Source organism: Sebastes fasciatus, chromosome 11, assembly GCF_043250625.1.
Source record: "Sebastes fasciatus isolate fSebFas1 chromosome 11, fSebFas1.pri, whole genome shotgun sequence".
NCBI lineage: Eukaryota > Metazoa > Chordata > Actinopteri > Perciformes > Sebastidae > Sebastes > Sebastes fasciatus.
In genome coordinates, this window is record NC_133805.1 from 11,276,526 (window position 1) to 11,299,549 (window position 23,024).

Here is a 23,024-nt window from a genome sequence, read left to right on the forward strand (position 1 = left end):
GTACAAAATGCTGTGTCAATCCATCTGGTAAATGTTGGAATACTTCACTGAATAAATGGACATTTTGACATGCTGGTGGTGCTTGAGTAAAAGTTGGGACATCACAAGGGTCTGGAGGGTTTATCCTGTGGGGACCATGAATGTCAAAACTTCACAGCAATCCATCTAAAAGTTGTTGAGATATTTCAGTCTGGACCAAAGTGGTGGACAGACTAACAGTCTAACATTGCCATCCCACAAACCGTGCCGCTAGCATGGCTACAAAAGCAATTTACTCTTTTTCCCAGCGACTTTGGAGATAAAGGCCAGGCAGCCAGACCAGACAGGTGTTACTTATTGTCCACTGCCCTTATAAGGAGCAGGGAAAAGGTTTTCCTGGCATGATGGTAGTGCCCCAAAGGAAAGATGCTGGGTGCGGGTTGAAAGAGGATCCATGAAGAATGAGAGGTATGCACTGAGAGAATTAACCCCCATGGATGGCACCAAGCCCTCTGCTCTCCACCCCCCTGTTTACTTGATTATAGAGGACAGATCCCACATAGCACCGGGTAGGGTTACACATTCTGAACGAGGAGGGAGGTCTTTGAGGCACAACGTGGTCACTGATGTTATCTGAGAGGATTATGGACGGTACACAGTAAGGTGACTCTGGTACTTTCTCTTCACTTCATGCCAGATGCTCCATATTTTGAAATGTTGTCACCAGGGTCCCAGAAGAGCTGCCGACTTTCCCGACCGGCTACTCCTCTGAACTCCTATTGGCTGCTGCCTGAAGGAGTGGGTGTGGTTCTGTGTGCCTATAGCCTCCCACTTGTCAGTCTCGTCGGACAGGAGGTACCGTAGGAAGGCTTGCCCCTCCCTGCTCTCTTTTACGCACAAGCAAACCCAGCTTCTGTTATGGCAGGGGCTGCACATTGGCATTTACCAAACAGCCGCGGCATGCCACTCTCCCTGACAGCACCTCCCCGCCTTCTCAGGAGACGGACAGGCTGAACTGAGCTGAGAGCAGACTGTATAGTGGACTACAGTCTGACAAACACACCCTCACATCAGCAAGACAAAGTAGGGGAAAACTGCTGAACACATGTCACCAGGTAAGGACTGGTTTAATATTAATCTCATATCTCTCAGCCAGCGGAGGACTGTTAGTTAATCAGAGCCGAGATGCTAAACGTTGACCTTGAAAGTCTTTCGATTCCGGGACAGGCTGATCTAAATTCAGGGTCAGAAAAGCTTTTGACTATAAAGTGATTTAACAAATTGTGTGGAGTGGACCTCTGGGCTTGTGCTGAATACTAATCAGACTTTCAGGATAGAATAACTTTGCTTTTTAAAGATTAAATGTTGAATTATATTAACATTTTATTGACACTTACTGTATAGAAATACACTTGAACCAACAGACATGTCCACGTGAGAACACACACAAGGCAGCGCACTTTCTATTTTAACCTTGCCATGGTAACATACCATAGTTTTCTTCCTTGCATGAAGCCCCTGGCAGCTGTTTCATCCTATGAGCCTTTGGCTCCACATACCACACAGCGAGGCTTAGATGCCACAATGCAACTCTGACCCTGTTGCTGTTGGACAACCACCAAGACTCCAGTGGTCCAAAATCCCAAGACAAAAACATACAAACTGAAAAAAGAAGATCATAGAACTTAAGGGATTTCAAGGAAGTCTTTATGGAGACAGTGAGTGAAAAATGCATTTGACGGGAAAAAGAAGAGACAGATAGAGCAGAGGGGAAAAGGGAGCTCAAGTCCAAACAGTTGGCTTTGGTTTCTAAATCAACTCTGAACAGAAGACAAGCTTTAGAGTTATGCACTGGAAAAAACCACAGTCTGTACAGCCAAAAAGTGGAAAGGAGGAATGATTTTTCCGGGAACAGAACAGGGAAACATGTACATTTACATACTGCACACACAGATGGACAGACACTGGCAAAGTGCACGGGGACAGCTCTGAAACAATTTCTCACTGTTTCAAGTTCTGGATTATGTTAATTGTCTCAAATTTTAGAAGTCAGGCACCCACACATTATAGTGGTGTCAAAAAGTGGTTCTGTCCAAACACAGAGTTGGCTACAAGTCGGTGGGTGGCTGGTACAACATGATAGAGTATCCAAACTGACAGCTCTGCAAGTTCACCCCACGTGAACCCATGAAAACAAAAGCATAGAAGAATGAATGGAAGTAAAAAAAGACTAGCAGCTTTGTGAGGCTGCACTCACAGAAGGCACAGCGGTGCTTTGAGCTATGCTTGTTGCGATAGTCGGTGTTACATGGTGGTCGGCCACACACCGATTACATTACATACCCACCGCTGTTTCGCTTTTTTTTTTACAGCGCCGTGTTATCAATACATAGTTGGTAGACGGACGCTACAAACTGAAAGTGAAAGTTTCTGCTCCGTACGCAGTCTCCGCACAGAGTAGCAGGAGTCAGATTTCACACACGGGACGAGAGAGAGTTGACAGACAAGCATTTGGTGTCAAAGCTAAAAGGAAAAGCGTTATTTGGCAATATTTCAGATTTAATCCCAACGCTATAAGGAAACCATGAGATTACTGAGGTAATCGCCTTGAGGAGGACGGAGTGGTCACATCTGGGAAAATTTTCTCACCGTCACATCCCTACTTTGAGCTAGATGCTCAAGCATGCTAAAAGACTAACGATGAGAATGCTCGCAAGTTTATGTTCACCGTCTTATTTTAGTGTTTGCTAATTAGCAACAAACCCAAATTACAGCTGAGGCTCATTAGTTTTGCAAAAATTTGGTCATAAACCACATTATTGGGCATATTAAAGTTTTGACGTAAAGGTGCTAAATGCGCATTTCTATTGCCTCCGCACGGCTCTCAACACGGCGACGGCTGAGCCGGGCGGCTCGCAGCTAACGGTGCTAACAGCGCTAACAGTGAAAACTACGGCAACACTGCTGACAGTGTTAAACTGGAGGGAGAGGTTCGGATTACACACAGGGAGAGTGACTTCATTCTCTGCTCAGGTAGACATTACTCTTCTATATCTTTACATAGCAAATAGTTGTTCGCTGCTATATTAGTGCTCTGAATATCTTATAGAGCACCTTTAATGATGGTAGCCTACTAGATAAAAAGCCAATGAATCACCAAAGTTATTACAATTCATCCTGAGGTGGACATGAATATGATTATCAAATTTCAAGGCAAGCATCCACAAATGTCAACCTCATGGTGGCACTAAATGAAAAGTCAGGAGATCACCAAAGTCTTTATGATTCATCCTCTAGGGACCGAGAATGTCTGTACACAGTTTCATCTCAATCCATTAAACAGTTGTTGAGATATTTCAGTCCGGAAAAAAGTGGTGGAACAACCAGCCGACATTTCCATCCCTAGAGCCAAAAATGGCTAAAATGAGCACTGCAACATCTCTCAGCTGGTACCATCAGTGACTGAACCAAATGTTACCTGCTATACTGACTTAAATCTGAAATCTAAAATGATCCCTTCGTCCATATCTGAGGTTCAAGTATTCATCATCTCTTCATCGGGAGGTCGCCCCTCTTGCTGTGTCATGAGTTCATATTTAATTTGTGGCTTTGGTGAAGAATGCTGCGGATAGAGATGTTGTGATTATGAGGTTTGTGCTGATGTAGGAAGTCTAAAAGGTCTGTGTGAGAAGGGGACACGTTTACCCAGAGGAGGACAGCAGCTGTTGTGGGAACAGAAAGACGAGAAGAACCCATATAAACGAAAAGAGTTAAAAAGCTTAAAAACTGTGGCATTTATTGAACTGAACAATAACAAGAGCTTTAGCTGAATACAAAGGAAACCTTGATTTATAAACTCAGTCCGACGCTTGACTTTGGATTGAGTTCAGTGTGTGCAGAGGCAGCGTTGGCTGGGGCCGGTTTGGGGTAAGGCAAATTTTTTAACGTTTCATTTCTTGGGTTTCCTGTGAGGCTGGGCCTTCTTACTCTCACATACACATTTAAAACCTGCGCCACGGAAATGTGGAGAGAGTTAGGCAATGACTCTTGGGAATTTCCTATCCTTAACTCTACTATATTGTTTCCTCTGTGGTAACCTGGTCAGGAAGTATGTCTAAATTTGGTACGAAACTTGTGGGCTACAGCAACAGTTTGGATTTGACTTTTTTTGTCTGACAGCAGGCAATAAATAGTGAAAGATACAACCAGGAGGCAGCTAGCGTAGCTTAGCATAAAGACTGGAGGCAGTGGGAAACAGCTAGCCTGGCTCTGTCCGGAGGTACAAGAATCAGCCTACCAGCACCTCCAAAGGCCTTTATACATCGGGGATGTGACAAATAAACGACACAAAAATATGAAATACTTGACTGCAAATATTATATGTCTAGGGCTTTTATTGTGAAAGGTAAGAACGGAAAGAGTGGATCTGGTCTGTGCTGCCATTGTCAAGGTTGAAAGGAGCAATAAAGTTTGCCGTCTTGGTTCGGACTACGTGTTGTTGTTTAAAAAATATAGGTGCAACTCCACCCGTTCCGCACAACCTGATTGGTTGATGCCTTCAATTTATTTGCGGTGCGAAAGCTCAGAAAATCTAAATTTGTTCCAAAAAAAAAAAGTATGTTGCTTTTTCTCAATGTAATATTCACATTCATGACAAAACAACAGTTGTAAGAATACATTAACGTGCAAATTTATCACACGGAAAAAAACGCCCCAGTTGTGTAAAGACCTTAAAGCTCCCTAATTAGCATACAGTATCTAATTTGCTTAATCTGTGCAAAAAAACAATGTTTAGTAGTTATTTTACAGGGCGTTGTCCTGAAGCCAGACCCAGGCTAGCTGTTTCCCCCCGTTTCCAGTCTTTGTGCTAAGCTAAGCTAACCGTCTCCCGGCTGTAGCTTCATATTTAGTGAACAGATAAGAGAGCGGTATAAATCTTCTCATCTAACTTTCAGCAGGAAAATGAATGTGCGCATTTCCCAAAATATGCAATCACTCATTTCAGAGTAGCACTTTTTTTTTTTACAAGGTATACATCAAATCTTGAGATGAAACTTCATCTTTTACTTCAAAGCACAAATGCAAAAGAAATGTCCTGAAAGTGTTTCTGTTTGTGTTGGACTGCAGCCAGCAGCCTGCGTTCTCAACTTGCTGACTGAGCCAGCAGACAGACTGATTGAGATGTCAGCAGTAACAGGTGCTCGGCTGTACAGACAGAGCAGATTGACGGAGTCAGTGGTGAATACAGCCTCTCAACTTTAGGCTCTTTTGTTCATCTTAATGCCTCACTGGCTCCAGACAACATGAGCTATTTTGTTGTCCGCCCAGTGTGTTTGTCTACCTGGAGGACATTGAAGGATCTTTTATTACTCTGTAAAATGAAGACACATGTCTGGCTCTCCTCTCTTGACATGTACTTTAGTTTTACACCCACGTGTATAGGCTAAACTTAGACTTGTCTGATCGAGTGCTGAAAGATCCTACTCCACATAAAAGCCCGCTGGCATAACAACATAGATGCTGTATCAGTTTCAATGTATAACACATGTGTTAGGTTTCTGTAATGGCAAAAGAACAGAGCATACAGTGAGAAGTAATTCTGCTATGATAAATCCTTTTCCCATGCAGGTCAAGAAAATATTTAGATTTTATTTTATCTTTTTACAAGAAAGGTGGGGTGTCCCATATTTGGTCGATACAGAGAGTGTATGGTAACTGAGGCTGGCTATCAGACTTTTTACTTACTTACTACTTTTTGGTACCAACAGAAATGTGTCCCAAGCATCAAGTTTTGAAAACCGTTGAGTACCAAAATCTGGCCTCCAATGTTATAATCTCTTCTTTACATTATTCTTATTAGAAAGAATAAGAAAATTCTTTGTTCTGAATCTTTTTGATTTGAATTGTAGTTTTAATTTTACAATTTCAGATTGCGTATTAGTAATTAAAGTTCGACATTTGAGAAATATTTCTTAAAAGTAAGGCTGCAACTAACGATAATTTTCATTGTCGATTAATCTGTAGATTATTTTCTTGATTAATCGATTAATTGTTTGGTCTATAAAATGTCAGAAAATGGTGAAAAATGTTGATCAGTGTTTCCCAAAGCCCAAGATGACGTCCTCAAATGTCTTCTTTTGTCCACAGCTCAAAGATATTCAGTTAACTGTCGTAGAGGAGTAAAGAAACAAGAAAATATTCACATTTAAGAAGCTGGAATCAGAGAATTTTTAGTTTTTCTTTGACTTTTTTCTTAAAAAATATTCAAACCAATGAATCGATAATCAAAATAGTTGGCATTTAATTGAATAGTTGACAACTAATTGATTAATTGTTGCAGCTCTACTTAAAAAAAAAAGAAACATATTTTGTGGCTTTTATTCCTAAATGTACAGTAAGGTATCGAAACAATCTTCTTAGATCAGTACCAAAACTAAGGGATCATAGCGGCAATAGAATAAAAACAATACAGAGCATTGTGGTAGCATGTTTTGTCATATTTGCCTATATGTTAAACTCCACCCATCTGGAAACTAGAAAGGCCAACATACTGTAACAGACCTGCATGTACTCTGCAACAGGTCAAGTATATTATATCTCAGTGTTTCCGTCTGGTGAAAATTGCATTCGTATCTGTTTATTGCAGATTTGTTGCTGTTTATCGCTTGTCATCAGAGAGTGTGTGAATGACGGAGGTCAAAATTCCCACCAGGGCCATTTGGCGGTGTTTGTCTGTTTACTGCATAGCTGACATTGTTTGGGGCTGCGGCTCGGTGACTGCGGTGCCTCAACGGGACAGCGAGCTGCCACAGAGGCTGGTGGTCAGGAGAGGGGAGGGGACGAGGTGAGGATGGAACGGAGAGACACTGAGAGACGAACTACCTAGAGTATAGATTATATAAACTACTCTCTGTCATATAGAGAGAAGAAGGGAGTCAGACGGCAGCAGAGCCCTGGATTGTAAATTAAAAAGAGAGGAAAAGGAAGTTACAGTGAGAGACAGTTCAGTAAAGTAAATCAAGGATCTGACAGAAGACTGTAGACCTGGTAGGAGTCACAGAGAAAGCAGGGAGGGAGGAAAGTTGTGAGTCACAACAACAATGGTCGTCTGTATTTATGTCTGTAGGAGTATATTTTGCTCCGCTGGCCATAGCTGCTGGGCTAAACAGTCCCAAGCTATTTTCAGCTCTCGTCCTGGATGGCAGAGCTGTAATCAAGTGAACATCAGGCCTGCCACTGTTGAATAATAGCAGGCCGGTGCATGGAAGAAATGAAGCCGTGGGAGTGTGAGAAAAACAGAAGTCTTTGGGAAAAGAAGAGAACGAGAGGGAGGAAGAGAGAGAAAGCACTCGAGCGTAATTGAATGTTTTTGTTTTGTGCTGGGAGATTGAACAAAAGGCGGATTGTGAATGGAGTACAAAAAAGGGGTTATTGCTGTTCTCAGAGTGATCTTCCATCTGGTCACTAAATCAAGATGGAGTGTCCCACCAAGAAATACCACAGTTAAACCTCGAGTGAATGTCAGTGCCAAAATTCATCTGTTTTCCGCCTCAGAAATCATGAATGTGTTCATTATTTTATTAGATAACCACACAGTAACCACTCCTGCCACTTGTAAAAACGTCCCACCATGTGTTTTCCATGTGTTGCTGGCTCAATTCAATCTCCTATTTCATTTGATTTTGTTTGTTTTGTCAGATACCAAAGGTCAAACCAGATAATGTGGCAGTAAATTGTTTGGACAAGTGACGACAAAAAAGTGATGGAAGGACAAAACGGTAAGAAAAAAGTCACTAATGTGATAGAATTGTGCTGAATTTGCGATGGATACTAAACTACTGTTTTAATGTTTACAGGAAGTGTCTCGCCTCATAAAACAACAGAAAATGGAATTAAAGGGAAGCCCCCGTACTCGGTGGAAACCCCTTATGGCTTTCGACTAGACCTGGACTTCCTAAAGTACGTAGATGACATAGAGAAAGGCAACACAATCAAAAGAGTCCCCATCCAGCGCCGAAGCAAGGGCCCCCGAGCCAGCACTCTCCCCAGGCACCTCAACCCTTCTGGGAGTGGCTACCGCCCGAGCCCCTGGGGATCTACTGGAGCTCTTGGCCCCAGATCCCGACTGTCGGACGCCCATCACCATGGCTACACTTCTTGGGCAAATGATCACAGGTCGCAACTTTCTCCCACGGGGCTCAAATCCCTGTCAGAGATGGAGGCCAGAATCAAGGAGTTTGATGAGCAACCTCTGGGTGAGCACATCAGACCTCATCTCCTGCGCGCCTCCAGTCTGCCACTCACGGTGTTACTGAGACAGGGATCAGAGTCAACGGAGGACCCCGGCAGCCTCCGGAGTTCGATGGATAAACTCGGAGGGAGAAACATCTCCTGTGAAGACGTCTTCTACTCCTCGGACAGCCCTCGGCCCAAGGACTGCTCGGGGCTGATGAGGCGCCTGACCGAGGCCCTCGAACGTGTGGGAGAGCTGGAGATGGAGGTGAGGGAGATCCCAGAGCTCAGGGCGCACATCTGCATCCTCCAGGAGGAAAGAGAGAGTCTCCGTGTGGGCCTGAATCCACATATCCCACCCCCTTCAGTGAACGGAACCACAAACCCTTACACCTCCTCCCACTACGGCACGGCGGACATCAAAAGGCCTCGGCATGAACGCCACATCATGTTTCCTATAAATCGCAGCGACTCTAATCCCACGCACGAGTGGAGGACTAGTACAGATCTGGATGAGCTTCTGACAGTGACGTCACTGCAGGCCAAAGTCGCTATGCTGGAGCAGAAGCTCCATGAGACTGGCCTGGAGCTGCAGAGGGCCTTAGGGCTGCTGAGGGAGCAGCAGGACGAGAGCAGAAGGAAAGATGACAAGATGGAGCACCTTACCAGGAACCCTGCGGTGTGGGTCCGTGCAGAGAGGGTGGTGGTGGACCAGGATGGAGATGAGACAGTGGTGAGATCCATTGAGCCATACAGTAAAGTCTCAAGAAGTCCAGATGCAAGAACTGTCACCACAAACGGACAAAGAAGTCGACAACAAAACCCGCTAGCGTCGGTGGATCCTGGAGACGCTTCAGAAGAAACAGCAGTGGTCGTCCACCACGTAAAGAAGATCAAGAGGCTCCTGGATCAGCAGTGGGAGTGTTTGTGTGCAGACCGCGAGTCAGCAAAGGAGGGTAAACCTCTACAACACCCAGACCCCAAAGTCAACTCCCTGCAGCAGGAGATGATGGGACTCGTCGACATCCTTACCTCCTACTACACCCAGCATGGACACGGTGATGGAGAGAGGATTCATCATGGAGGTATTGTAGTCCACAGATTGTACATGATGTCACTGTAATGATTAAAGCATAGTTGAATTATGAAGATACTAACGATGGTTGACCTACATCCACAAGAGTCAATTAAAAGCTGATTATGTAACTGAAAATTACTGACAACTACAAATTCGTACCTCACACAGGCTTTGCCCTCTTGCAGACTATTTTGAGAGGAAGTGCTCTCACATTATATGAAGGGAGATTGGATGTTGTGATCTGGACTTACAGTATATTTGGGAAAGAAGAAGTCAAGCTAGTCCGCTACAAGGCAGAACAACCACTTTAGTTAGATCTCATTTTTTGACTTCACTCTTATTCCTTGAAGGTGAACTTACATGACATCCGACTCATAAAAACATTAGTTTTAGTTGGGAATCTGGTTGTTGTCACCGCGATATCGTCACAACCGCGGAAGATGCAGTCACAAAACTTCACAGGTGTGTAGTTGAGATCAAAATGAAGGCCGAGTTTGAAGATGGGTGTGGTCCGAGCAAGGGCGATGGAAGTGGGGAAGGGGCCATTGGCCTCCCCACTTTACGCCCCTGGTCCGATTTGGCGTCGCAGCTGGTGCGATCCAATCGCAAGAAGGTCTCTAGTTTGTACTGCGTTGTTTGTAAGTGTCAGAAATCCCAGCATGCAAAGCCAATCCAGCATCATGCCAAAGTGCGTAATAGACCGCCTGTCCACTAGTACGTAAACTAAGTACAATATGTATGAAAACAACCTAACATGAGAATGTAAAACACGTCACAAACCTCACTACAAAACACTGCCTCCAGGTTGGAAGTCTTGTGTTTGATGGACCCATCCACCTCCCCTCCTGCCTGCCATAAGTGGTCTCTCTCACTTTTTATTCTACGTCACTAGTTCTGAGTGTAGTATATTTACGTGGATGCATTTACATTGCAATCAGTACAGACTACATGGAGTACAAATGACACGCTAAAAGCAATTGTGTCATTCATACGCCTTTTCGTGTGACCTGGCTGGCAAAGCTGAAATAGCAGCTGTGAACCTCGGAGAGAAGTGTGTATTCAATGCACTCCTCTCTAAAAACGAGTGATTCAAAACTTCAGTGGGCATGGGCAGGATCTTAATTGCAAAAAACTGGACACATTATGGGTATGAAATAGTCATTACAGACTTTGATATCTCAGAATTTGACCCATAGGGTTATAATAGGTTATCCAAATGTCAGTGTTGTGAGATGAGCCGTTGGAAAGCCTGTGTAAAACAGAGCTGCTGTTGTTGCCGATGGTAACAGCTGCAGCAACTTAACAGCCGTAGCAACACAGGAATAAGAGCAGGTTTATATGTGGTCTTTGGCTGCTGTTGAAAAACCACAAGCTCATTTTAATTTCAATAAAGAAACACTGGATGACTTCAAGGTGTTTCTAAATGCGTAAAGAGTTGTATCCACACATTTGTCTCACAGCACAGAAGCTCTTGTCAAAATAAAAGTTTTTCTTTTCTGTACTGAAAATCTAATTCTGCTACATCCTGATGTCCCATTGTCAAATAATTCAGGCCCACAATAAACCCATTAATTTACTCTCTTCTTTGTCAATGACAAAATATTTGTTCTGAGGAGCTTTTGTGAAGAAATGGCTGTGTCCAAACGTACCATAATAAACCATAAACCATGATAAATATGCATTTTGTAACGAGCGTGTAATGTTGTTGTTCATCTGTGTTGTGATATTTCATCATATACTCTGTGTTTGTCTTCCACGCAGCCACTAAATCCATCACGAGGACAGACGGATGCGCCCGGATGTCAAAAAGCCTACACTCTGTGGGTGTTAATGAAGGGTTAGTAAATGACTCTCTCTGACTTCAGCGACCTTTAGAGTTATGATTATTGCTCAAACCATAGTTTTAGTTGACAGACGCACTAACTTGAGGTTATTTAAGCTACGGACCGAGACAAACATCATAATTTAAGACTGAAAGATGAACGCCACTCCCTCGAAAGTTGTCAATTAAAGGAGAAAAGGGAACATTTCCCAAAACCTCCCATGAGAGTTTATTTATTACCTCTAATTTAGAATAGTCAGAAAAGATGGAAAATGTGGCTGTGGCAGTTTCCAGAAGGGTTTGCTGGGGTTCAGTATTATACAGTACATGAGATCTCTTTGGTTGTAATCATCTATGAGCCAGCACAGTGACACTCTTTGAAAATGCATTATATTTCATTTGTTTTGACTTTTTCCTTTTGATTTCCAGCTTTGACGGTTTAAAAGGATTAGACTCTAAATATTGACTGAATTATCCTGTACCATATAATATAAATAATGACAATAATGTTCCTAAATGAGCTAACTCAGACATTGCGGAAGGAAAAATGGTTCATTGGCTTTAATGTTGATTCCTGACGCTGAAAATGCTGGCAATAGATTACAAGGAGTAAAGTTTTTGAGGCATTTATGTGAACTTTGACCTTGTACCAGTCTGATCTAATTTTCTGCTCTCCTTTCTTTACTTCTTTAAAGACGAAAAAGTGGAAATGTGGTTGGGCAGGACTTTGTGAACCAGAGTGGGCAGAAGGAGAGCAGCATCATCCCCAGGGAGATGGCTGCCGTCCAGGAGGATGAAGAGCCACCAGAGGAGAAGAGACGGATGGAGGGAGTGAAGCAAACAAGCCCAGACGGACAGATGATATCGGGAGGAGCGGGATCAGAGCGGACAGATGGAGGCGGACCGTCTGCGGAAGCTGAGAAAGCGGCCAAGACGAAACCACAGCCCCCAGGAGAACAGATGGAGGGGAACTCTGGCTCAGAAAGCACCACCGGGGGCAGGTGAGAGGAGCGGAACTAACGCCTTATCAGTGTTTGTTTGGAAGATCGTGATCGTGATGTTTACTCTTTAGGGAATAGCTCCTGTGTTTTTATTTCATCTCATGGGGCTATGAGACAAAATTACTTTCCACTTTCTTTCCTCTCTTTCCTGACACATGCTCTCTCTTCTAGTGAGTCGGTGAGCTCAGATTTTCTGGCTGCCTGTCAGTTCCTCAAAGATCACATGGACAACATGGATAACCCCAATGATCACATGGTAAGAAGTCTTCTTCTTCCACAGAAACATTCAATCAAACCTAAAGAAACTGATTCAGTAAATATTGAAGCTGTTTATAATCCAAATCTTAAATATATCTTAAAGTGAATGGGAAACAAATCTGTCAACTAACTAAACTGTATTCGATCTTAGAGCTGCTCTTATAAACTTATAGCCTATCAACAATGTATACATTGTCTATGTGTAATGTGAAATGTGCTGCTCATAGTGACAAACCCACAGAAAATTATCACATGCTCTACAGAGCATTTTAGCATCGTTTAGCTCATTGTTTTGGTTTTATTCACTGTCACAGCTCTAAACAACTTATATTCAGTGAAACAGCTCCAATAAACCATGTGGCCATACACAACCTGCCCAGACCGAACAGCAGACAGACAGACAAAGTTAGCGGCTAGTTAGTGAACACAGTGGAGCATTTAGCAGCTTAAGAGCCAGATATTTGCTGGTGGAGACCAAAACAGAGCTTTAAAGGTGCTAAATATGAGATTGGGAGCATTTCTATTGCCTCTGCACGGCTCTCAACATGGCGAACACTGAGCCGGCGAAAATATATAAGTATATCGAAATATCGAAGTCGACACATGTCAAAACTGAATATTTGTAACTGTTTCAATACTCATTTTCTGCAGTATCGATACACGGGTATCAGCTGCGCTTTCTGCTTTCTCTTCTCTGCGACAGCGGGTTTACACAAACAATTTAATACAAATTAAAAATTTGATGCCCTCAATGTTGCATCAATTTTTTCCTGTGGAATCGAAAATGTCATAGAATATCGATACTTTATAAGTAGTTAAAAATTCCAGTATCATGACAACACTACTAGCCAATGGGGCACGTTCACATCTACGAACATGCAGGAAAAGCATGCGTAGCAAATAGTTGTTAACTGCTATATTAATGCTCTGGATATCGTATAGAGAACCTTTAAGGAGAGTGAATATTTAACTTACATTTGACGGGTGGACAGAAACACTACTCCACATTCATGCTAATGTTGCTCTGTGTCTGCTGGATGTTTCACTATTGACAATATGACAATATTGTATTCCCAAACAAATTAATACTGCTTTGAAGTCTGTTAAATTAAACATGATTATTCCAACATGTAGTATACACTGTGTTGGCAAATCCTTAAAAATACTCAATCCAAAATTAGTATTCTTCCCTCGCTAATCCTAACCCCTCTTTGTTCCAGAGGAAGGCCCTGGTCGTGTTGTTTCAGCACTGGTTCGGTGCGGCAGCAGAGGAGGCCTCAGTGGCCAGCAGGGTGGCCGTTTACTTGAAAGAAGTGAAGAAGACCACGCCGTCACTGCTGGCCTTCTTAATCAACCTGGCTGACGACAACGGCAACACAGTGCTGCATTACAGCGTGTCCCACTGCAACTACAGCATCGTCAGCCTGATACTGGACACAGGTAATACTAGTAGTACATAGTATAGTAGTGTGTAGCCGGAGCTGGTGCACATAGGAATAGCTGGCTTGTGGATACTGAAAAATGACTTTGCTTTACAGGTGTGAGTGATGTGCGCCTTCAGAACAACGCGGGCTACACAGCGGTCATGCTGGCCTCACTGACAGCCCCTGATGGCCCAGGAGGCATGGAGGTGGTCCGCAAGCTAATGGAGCTGAGCGACATTAACATTCGCTCCAGTCAGGTATAAAACATCCAATGCAAACACAGCTTAAATGTAAGATGGGTCATTTATAAGGTTGGGGGTTTTCTTTAGGTAAGGAGTGGACTCTACTGGACTAGTTTAACTCCCAGTACTCTGGGCAGGTTGTTCTCCAGTTTTCTAAATGAAGATTGCAGTTAATCAAACAATCCCACACAACATTAAAGGGTCATCCCACCGATTTCACACATGAAAATCAGTTTACTTGGGATAAAGACTGTGAAAACAGTTTGTATATATAATGTATAATTTCTTATGTGGCTCTGAAGGGAGTTTTTAAAGTCTGAGAAAATAACCCTGATGATGTCATCAAGGTTATGTCAAATTGGGCTTGAAAAAAATTTAATTTTCAACTTGGGGGGGGGGGGGTGCAGTTTAAAAGATGTGGGCTTTTCGCAGGAGGGAGGGTCTAATGAAAGAGACAACCGAGTTGCATTATGGGAAATGTAGGATGCAGTGTTTTTGAAGCTTGACCTACACTAGGGACTAAAAATCAGGATATCTGGGCATCTACTGCTTCATTTTAGACTATTCTTTTTAAAAATCATGGATGTATTAAGAGAACTGGATACAGCGTTGGAGGCGAGCTCCCGTTCATTCTTATGAGAGTTGCTCAGTGGCGCATGAAGCCAAAATGGCTCAACTGCCGAGTGATAAAGTACCCGGATCATCTGCATCCATTGGGCCCATAGAGAGGCGCAGTAGCGTTTCCTTTAACTCCGCCTCCCAGCCCCGCGGTCCAGCCCCGGTCTGGGTTTCATTCACATGAACAGAGGAAGGGAAATAACTCTGGATTCAGCTATTAGGACCTAATGATTTAAATAAGGGCTATTCAAGTGTTCATACTTGGAAGTTGATTTACCTCAACAACAAAAAAATTATCCGCTGAGTTACAGACGTCTCTTTCTTTTGTAAGTCTATGGGAAAAAGTATTTTTGGGCCCAATGGCATCACGTGACGGACATGGAAGTTGTAGTACCGCCGTTTGGCCACTACGTAAATTTGCTTCACGGCCCGGCGCTCTTCCTGGGGGCTTGTTAGAAATGTTTGTCTTGTAACTTCCCAAACTTGATAAAAGTGCAATACTAAATTTCTAGTTTCCCTCAAAAGCGCCTTTAAGCAGGACACTGACATGTTAGACGAACAGTAACTACGTAAGGGGCAAAGTAGTACAGGTATGTGTAGTGTTTTTTAACAAATCTCTAAACTTTAATTTTCTGTCCCTCTCCACAGACGGGCCAAACGGCTCTGCACTTGGCGGTGAGACACGGGCGGGTCGTGATGGTTCGCCTGCTGCTGAGCTGTGGAGCGGACACTAACCTCCAGGACAGCCAGGGTACCACGGCCCTGATGTTCGCATCCGAGAGAGGCCACACGCACATCGCAAGGCTGCTGCTGGAGAGGAGCCAGTGTGACCTCACCCTGACTGACAAGGTGATACTTCAGAAAACCCACAGACGATATAATCCCCTAACCTTATGACCGGAGAAACCAGAAGAAGTTCTGTCATTTTAACTGCCAATTACAGTGAGATGTCTTGTCTTGTTTATGGTCATTATACCAAAAGAATCACAGTTAACTGGACAAGAAATTCTCAAAAAATCTACAGGTAGCACACACCATTAAATTAAATTTCAGAAATACAGAATTCATGTGATGACTCCAACTCCATTTCTCTTGTGAAATCCTGTTTTATTTGTTAACAAAACGGCATATCTACTTTTTTATTCACATAACTGAACACAAAAAGGAGCTTAGATGTATGAAGGCTCGAATGTTTTGACTCACACAGTGTGGACGTGGGTGGACTGACAGTTTGTATGCAGCAGAATAGAGCTTTCCCAGGATTAATCAGGGCTACAGTAAGACAAATCTCCCTGGGCTGAGATGAGCTAATCCGCTAACGGTACTTTATCTGCCAGTCTGGAGCGAGTGGAGGCAGGAAAAGAGAGCGGAGGAAAGGATGCAAATGGATCTTCTACTTTTGACACAGTCTGCATTTAAAGTAGAGTTTACAAGAGAAAAAAAAGGCGTCCTATCTCGACTCTAAACCGAGTTTCACCTTGACACACGCCCAGATTAATTAGACTAATTAAAGTCTGATGAAATTAAACCTTAACACATTTATTTTAAGGACAGAAAATGCAACCTTGAACATAGTTTTGTGATTTAATTTGTTTTCTGGGAGCCTTAATTCTGCACCTTGATGCAACTAGTTTGACAGGGATGTTTACACTTAATGCATGTTAGCATTTGCATAATAACCGTAGACTGTATATAAGAAGTAGACGTAGTCACTGTGACGTCACCGATTGGTTTGTGGACTGCCGTATTGAATCCTCGAGTTCGGCATTTTGGCCGTCGGCATCTTTTGTTTTTGCAACCAGAAGTGACACGAGAGGGTGGAGCTAAGTACTACCGAAAGCTGAAGAAGACATTTTTAGGCGACCAAAATGTTAACTTTCATGAACTGAAAACACACTGTGAAAGGGTTAAAGTTGTAAGACGAAAACACGGACAACTCCCAGACCGGACAACACCGTGGTAGCGACCTGTCAAACACAAGGTAGCCACGCCCTAAAGCATTCCCTGCTTTATCTTCTATTTGACTCTAAATGGGACCATAATTTACAAAATGAACATCATGCTGTATTGAAGGAGACTTGAAACTAGCGATTGAGACCATAAACTCATGTTTACAATGTTTACTGAGGTAATAAATCAAGTGTGAAGTAGGCTCATTCTCTCAGATTTCTATACAATCAGACTTCTTGTTGCAACCAGAGGAGTCGCCCCCTGCTGGCTATTAGGAAGAATGCAAGTTTAAGGCACTCATGCATTGGCTTCACTTTTCAGACCCCGGAGGTTGTCTACTGATAATACCAAAAAGTTGTGTTTTTAAGTAAACCTGTGTCTACTGTGTCCAACTTAATATGGATTCAGAACTTAAGATTTATGTCTTTCCTGTTTTTCTCTCTTTTGTCCCTCAGCGTGGTCAAACTGCACTCTCTATCGCCATGAAAGGATCCCACACTGACACAACCGCCCTGCTGCAGGCCCACACTAAAGCTCGAGCGTTGTAGTACTGGAAAACTGGAAAAGAATCTGCAGACATACAGTACAGTACGACGCTCTCACATTTCACTCTTTTCTGTCTGATGCACTTTGAAACCCAGTTTATCGCTGACGCTGTGTGCTTGGGTTGAGCTGTAGCTGTCATATATTGTTTCTGAACTCGTTCATCTGCACGAGCACTAGCTTGAGTTTTGGATGGGATGACATCGTTGTAACAACATCATCAATGAGTGACGTGAAGCTTTAATGTGTCCTGATTGCTGATGCAGTATACAATAAATGTGCTGTTTTCCATCTGTCTTCACTGTTGATGTAAATACATCACAGTTATGTCTGATCTTTGCACATCCGAGTAGAAGCTTAGCTTTGCAAACTATGCAATTAAATAAATATTTATTTTGATATGTGGATTATAATATGTTGACAATTATCAAAAGGTCTGTGTTGTTTTGTGTTTTTAGAAATTTGCGAAGCACTTTTTTAAATAAAATGTGTGTAAAATATACAAATAAAAGCAAAATAGCCATGCTGCATGCCAAGCACATGACACATTTTTGGTGCCAATAAGCCAACCTGTTGATTTCCCTCACTAGTAACTGCTATACTGATGCATAAACTGCCGGTTTCTAATAAAATGACAGAAAACTGAAGATGCTGTGTTGTTGTTTCAAAGAGGCAAACACGCTCGTCTGATTTTTGAACTAATTCATCAGCTTTGTTGCTGTAGCGATGACCCTGACCAGCAGGTGGCATCGCTCCTCCATTTCACTGTCGCTACAGCCAACTATATCAAACACAATACAGAAAGCAACAATATACATAAACCTGGAATTCAAAAAATGAGCATATCCGAGGGATTAGATCTAATCCCTTTCAAGTGTGACAGACAATTATAAACATGACAACCCGACGAATTGTACTAATTCCACTGTGACAGAGGACACAATGAGATTCACCTGCAATCCTGTATGTGTTGCAGCCGGTATGACCCAGTCAGGCGTGAAAGCAGACGTGTTTGAGTGGCCTTTGTTCTCCTAAAACCCCTGGGAAACAGTAAGGGACATAGGTTTAGTTTTTACTGCAAGGACTTGAGATAATGTCGGGGAGATGAGACAAAAAGGATCGAGTGTGGAGATGGGGAGGAGGCTGGATTTCTGTCTGACAGAGCAAAGCCAACTCATTTCCCCTGAGGATTTTTTCCAGCGTGGCCGACTGACTGTCCTGGTGCCGTAATGACCCTGAGCAAATATATACCCTCAGAAAGAGAGACAGAGATGGATAGATGGAGATGGAATCAGATGCTTTTCCATCATATATGCGGTATAAGTAGACAAACACTACAATAAAGTGACAAGTATGGAAATCAGAATGGACGACCCATGTTTATAGATGAACTATAGCATCAAATCATTCGGACGATATGTATTCATGTGTAGGTATACGCTATGTGCCTATTCCACAGATGTTTAAGTGTAAATAAACCATCCCCCATCCAAACAGGCCTTCATGTTACAGTGAATAAAGGTGGTGTTCATCTTTGCCTTTGTGCAGCAATGAACATCTATGACACCCATTAGTCTGCTGTAGGAACCACCGGACTAATATACGTATTACACAATATCCTAATGGGTGGTGGTACAACCAGTGAGAGTTTGAAGGCATTCGCCTCGCTTCAGTTTAATAACGATAATGGACTGGATTTATCTACGACTGTTTTTCCGTCTGCTGATGAATCACTTTGTAAGTGGATGAAAGTGAAAAGCAGCTCACTCAGAATGGACTCTAAACATACTGTGAGAGCAGCTTCTTATCTGCTAAAGCATGAAAAGCAAAACTTGAATTCATAATAAGCAATAAAACAGACCTTGCTCAGTTCAGTACACTCAAGGGTTTTGCTGCTTTAGCCTTACTTACTACTACAGCAGTTATAGCAGCTAATGTTACCAAACGCAGATATTACTCTAAAGAAATCAGTCATTATTCAGTTTGCTGGCTCTACTTGTGCTACATGTTAGCAAGTCACACAAAAGTAAGATAAACATGTTTGTTTCCTAAAGGTGATGATGTCTTTAAAGCTGCATTTATGAGTTTTTTTTGCCACGGGGACAAAAGCTGAAAATCACACACATTTTACATATAACAACTATAGTTGATACAACTAAATTGCCTGTTTTACAAGCAATATTAGCATTAGCATCCATTTAGGGTGCCCAAATGAACACAAATCCAATATTAACACACATTTATAGTTATGATATTTGTCTTGACAAAACCCCTGAGGGAATGATCCGGCTCTTTAGCTTCTAAATGCTCATATATGTTCACTAGCTAGTCGCTAACTTTGTCCGTCTACCATTTGGTGCAGTACCAACCACGGTAGCAGTTTTAAACAAATGACTGTTCTATTTAAAGTTGTGAAATGGTCACATGTTTTAAACACATGGCTGAAGTTGTGAAATGGAACTACTTCGTTAGGTTTAGGCAACAAAACTACTTGGTTATGTTTAGGAAAAGATCACGGTTTGGGTGAAAATAAGTACGTACTACATGATGTGGTTACGTAGTTAACGAAGTTACGTACGTAATTTTAAATAACTTAACGTGTTGACTCACGAGACACGAACAGCGGTCTCCTGGGTGAAAATCCTGTGTTTGTTTGACCTCCTCCCAATGTGGACTTTATCGCTCTTTAAATTACATCACCTGACTTCCACCTTTGCTCCCGTCATACTTACTACGGCCACTAGGGGTCGCCGCCTTACAACAAACGGAACTAGATGCCATCTTGCGATGGGATCACACCAGCTGCAACGGCAAATTGGGCCAGGGGCGTAAAGTGAGGGGCCCTATGGCTCCTTCCCCACTGTCTACCCCCCTACTTCCGGCGCCCTTGCTTGGACACCAGCCATCTGTGATCTCAACTACACACCTGTAAAGTTTCGTGACTACATCTTACACGATTGTGATGCTATCGTTTTGACCAAATTTGTCCACAGACAGAGAAATATAAACACGTGGCACAGTACTCAAAACCTCCTCTGTGGTAATTCTCGCTATAGTAAGTGTCTCCAGGACCACATTTTGCCATGATGACACACACACAGACTCACAAGGTGAAAACAACACCAGCCACACGCTGTGGCAGCTGGTCTGTTTGGACAGACGACCTACATGGCTGTTTTTGTCGGTGAGCACGACTTGGATATTTTGTAGAAGAAAATGAAACGGCACACATTGAGGAAATTTTCAGTCAGATTTTATATATCAATATATAGAGATATTCAAAAGTAATCCATTACAGAAAATCAAAAAGTGGAACCAGTTTGGTCTTCAAACAGTTTATCTTTGCATGTACAGTAGTTGGCTGATCCCTGTCCTTTTTCATGAAAAAACACTACAGGAGAATGACAAAGTAAAACGAAAAGGCACAAATAAAACAAAAAAAATCAATCATCTCATTAACACCAAGGTTGGGAAGCGTTTTACTAACAAAGGAAAAAAGGGGGTCGCACACAGAAAGGATGCTAAATGGTGCACAGCAAGAAACAACACAAACCACTTTGGTGGATAATTCAGATTTCTTACAATCAGGGAATGCAGTGCTCCGCTTTTATACAAATAAATTAATATACCTGTCAACACTTTATCTAAAATCTTATGTACATCTTTTTCTTTTACATAATTGTATAATACATTATCAAAAACCTTATGAAAACATATTTACAAATCAATGAATCAAAAAGCACCCTCGACGCTTCTCCAGTGTCACACACACATACAACACACACACACACACGCACGCACTTACACACCTGTGTATTCACACATACCTTCACACACTGTTTGTCTTCCATGCAGTACATGATACAGAAGGCATTCGAAGAGGGTTGTGCAACAAAGAGCATACAAAACGGTTCAAATATGGCTGTGGGATGAACGTTAGCACTCACATGCATAATAATGAACACACACACACACACACACACACACACAGACTTTAAGGTTAATGAATGGAGAATCAGTGTTAAAGACGGGACTAAACCAGCAAGAGGCATGTTCACTGATGGGACAATTTGGTCTCAACCTCGTTACATCAGAGTCAGACTTTTTGTTTTCTGTGGTTACATCACATGACGGCTCTTTTTCATCATGCAGCCACCAGCTGGGGCCTCCCACACGGCACTGTCCAAAACTGTCTGCTCAGATATCGGCCATCTCAGGAGGAGGAGGAGGAGGAGGAGGGGAGCGGGCTATGGCATCCAGCTTGCTTTTGTGAATATGTGTGCGTGCATTCATGTGTGTGTGTGTCTTGCCCAAAACAATGAATGGCTGCATTGTCAGCTGGTGAGCAATTATGCATGCTGTTTGTGTTTTCAGAGGGGCCAAGTGCACATTGTCTCCGTCCTCTGGAGAACAGCGGGAGTTTTTTGCTATCACTGCACTCAGTCGTGTATTTATGTGCGCATTTGTCACAGTCAAAAGCGGGTGATCAAATAAAATTCTTAACACTCAAGGATTTTTGTCAACCACGTTAACACTGCAGCCTGACTAAAAGCTGGAGTCTATTGCTTTTCTCAAACCATTTAACATCTAAACAAGTCACAATAAGAAAGAACTTCTGCGTAAAAAAAATCCAATTCCCTCTAACCTCACACATCCTCTCTGCTCATACAGCGGGTCTAAATACTCTATGTCTCCATTTTCCTCTTTCCTCAATCTGCAAACCTGCTGCACTCTCCCACCCCTCTGCGGTGTTGGAGGTCAAATGAAATCATTCCCTCTCAAATCAACTGCGTTCAACTGCAACGGCAAATGTTAGACAACTCACCCTTGAGAAAGCACATAACGTGGGTGGTAACCTTTCTTTAAAATCAATCTGAATGAAGAAATCTTACAAAAGAAAACCCATCCAGGACAAGCTCCGGTAATGACATTTATAACATTTGTGATTGATTCTTACATGAATCTGTACAGATTGTCCCGTCAACGCAGTTTGCTGTCCCAGTTTCAGAGCTCCTCCTTCCTAAACAGTGTTCCCAGAGCTCCACGGCCCACCGGGATTATAACACACAAAGCCCAAATTAATACATCGACGACGAAACAGAACCTCTCTCCAGCCCCGTCACAAAATATAAGACTCACAGCACACACCTCACTCAATGCAAACGACTCAAAAAGAGGAACCAGTCTGACTCCATATTCCAGTTAAGGTCAATGTTGGGAACACATTACAACACTTTAGAAATCTGTAATAATCCTCAGCATTTACTGGACAAAAAGTAGATCCAGCTCCAGCACAGAAAAAGTATTTTTTAAAGAATCATGTTATTCTTATTAATTCTGCTGTTTTTCAAATGGAAATTGGCATAGGACGTGGCTGTGGATGGCTGCATGTAACACTTGATGATATGTTGTTTCGTACCTTCTGCAAACTCAGTCCAAGTCACCCCTGACCTCACTGTGTGTGCGTGTGCCTGAGCGGCCGTCTTCCCCTGAATCCGCTCTCGTGGGTCACTTGGCGGTGGTGAGCATGGGCTGCTCCGTGTACCAGTGAGTCCCCGGATCGGGCATGCTGCCCCCGAGCGGCAGGGCGATGAACTGAGGGCAGGTGCCGCCTCCTGCCCCCACGACTCCCATGTTGACGCCCTGCGGGTACGGGTGGTGGTGCGCGTGGTGTCCCATGCCGTCGGTCCGCCCGATGTGGATCTCGTCCTCCTCGCCCTCGCCGGTGGTCTTGCGGTAGACGGGGTTGTCGAAGTTCATGCTCTTGGTGGAGTTGGTCCGCCAGTTGCGCCACACCATGTAGACCCCGGCGCACACCAGGCCGAACACCACTGTGGCAACGATAGGAACTGCATGCGTTTAACACACAGCGGCAGG

At 43.1% G+C, this 23,024-nt stretch overlaps 2 protein-coding genes across 6 annotated transcripts in view; one reads left to right on the forward strand and one right to left on the reverse strand.

Annotated features, from left to right (window-relative positions):
- The first annotated feature begins 902 nt into the window (after positions 1-902).
- Positions 903-17,782, forward strand: LOC141776785 (KN motif and ankyrin repeat domain-containing protein 4-like). Of its 3 annotated transcripts, XM_074650584.1 has the most exons (11): positions 954-1,094; positions 5,107-5,210; positions 7,678-7,757; positions 7,836-9,296; positions 11,051-11,126; positions 11,807-12,112; positions 12,284-12,368; positions 13,591-13,810; positions 13,909-14,051; positions 15,303-15,503; positions 17,060-17,782. In XM_074650584.1, the coding sequence occupies exons 3-11, from the start codon at positions 7,742-7,744 to the stop codon at positions 17,150-17,152; spliced, it is 2,601 nt and encodes an 866-aa protein (XP_074506685.1). In that variant the 5' UTR covers positions 954-1,094; positions 5,107-5,210; positions 7,678-7,741; the 3' UTR covers positions 17,153-17,782. The 3 variants fall into 3 exon arrangements, with proteins under 3 accessions (XP_074506684.1, XP_074506685.1, XP_074506686.1); XM_074650583.1 differs by lacking the exon at positions 5,107-5,210 and having other exon boundaries at positions 903-1,094; XM_074650585.1 differs by lacking the exons at positions 954-1,094; positions 5,107-5,210 and adding an exon at positions 6,780-6,823.
- Positions 17,783-22,490: 4,708 nt separating this feature from the next.
- Positions 22,491-23,024, reverse strand: part of LOC141776786 (low-density lipoprotein receptor-related protein 8-like) — a 90,055-nt gene continuing 89,521 nt past the window's right edge. For 2 of the 3 annotated variants that reach the window (XM_074650589.1, XM_074650587.1), the window contains one exon: positions 22,491-22,996. In XM_074650589.1, the coding sequence (XP_074506690.1) occupies positions 22,656-22,996 (341 nt within the window). In that variant the 3' untranslated portion in view covers positions 22,491-22,655. The remainder of the gene's footprint in view (positions 22,997-23,024) is intronic. The other variant, XM_074650588.1, reaches the window with a different exon arrangement.

Bases quoted from the DNA above. Each gene is read 5' to 3' on its own strand.
- LOC141776785 (XM_074650583.1), top strand. The intron at 12,113-12,283 runs GTGAGAGGAGCG...TCTCTCTTCTAG, and splicing joins GAAAGCACCACCGGGGGCAG to TGAGTCGGTGAGCTCAGATT. The intron at 12,369-13,590 runs GTAAGAAGTCTT...TCTTTGTTCCAG, and splicing joins ATAACCCCAATGATCACATG to AGGAAGGCCCTGGTCGTGTT.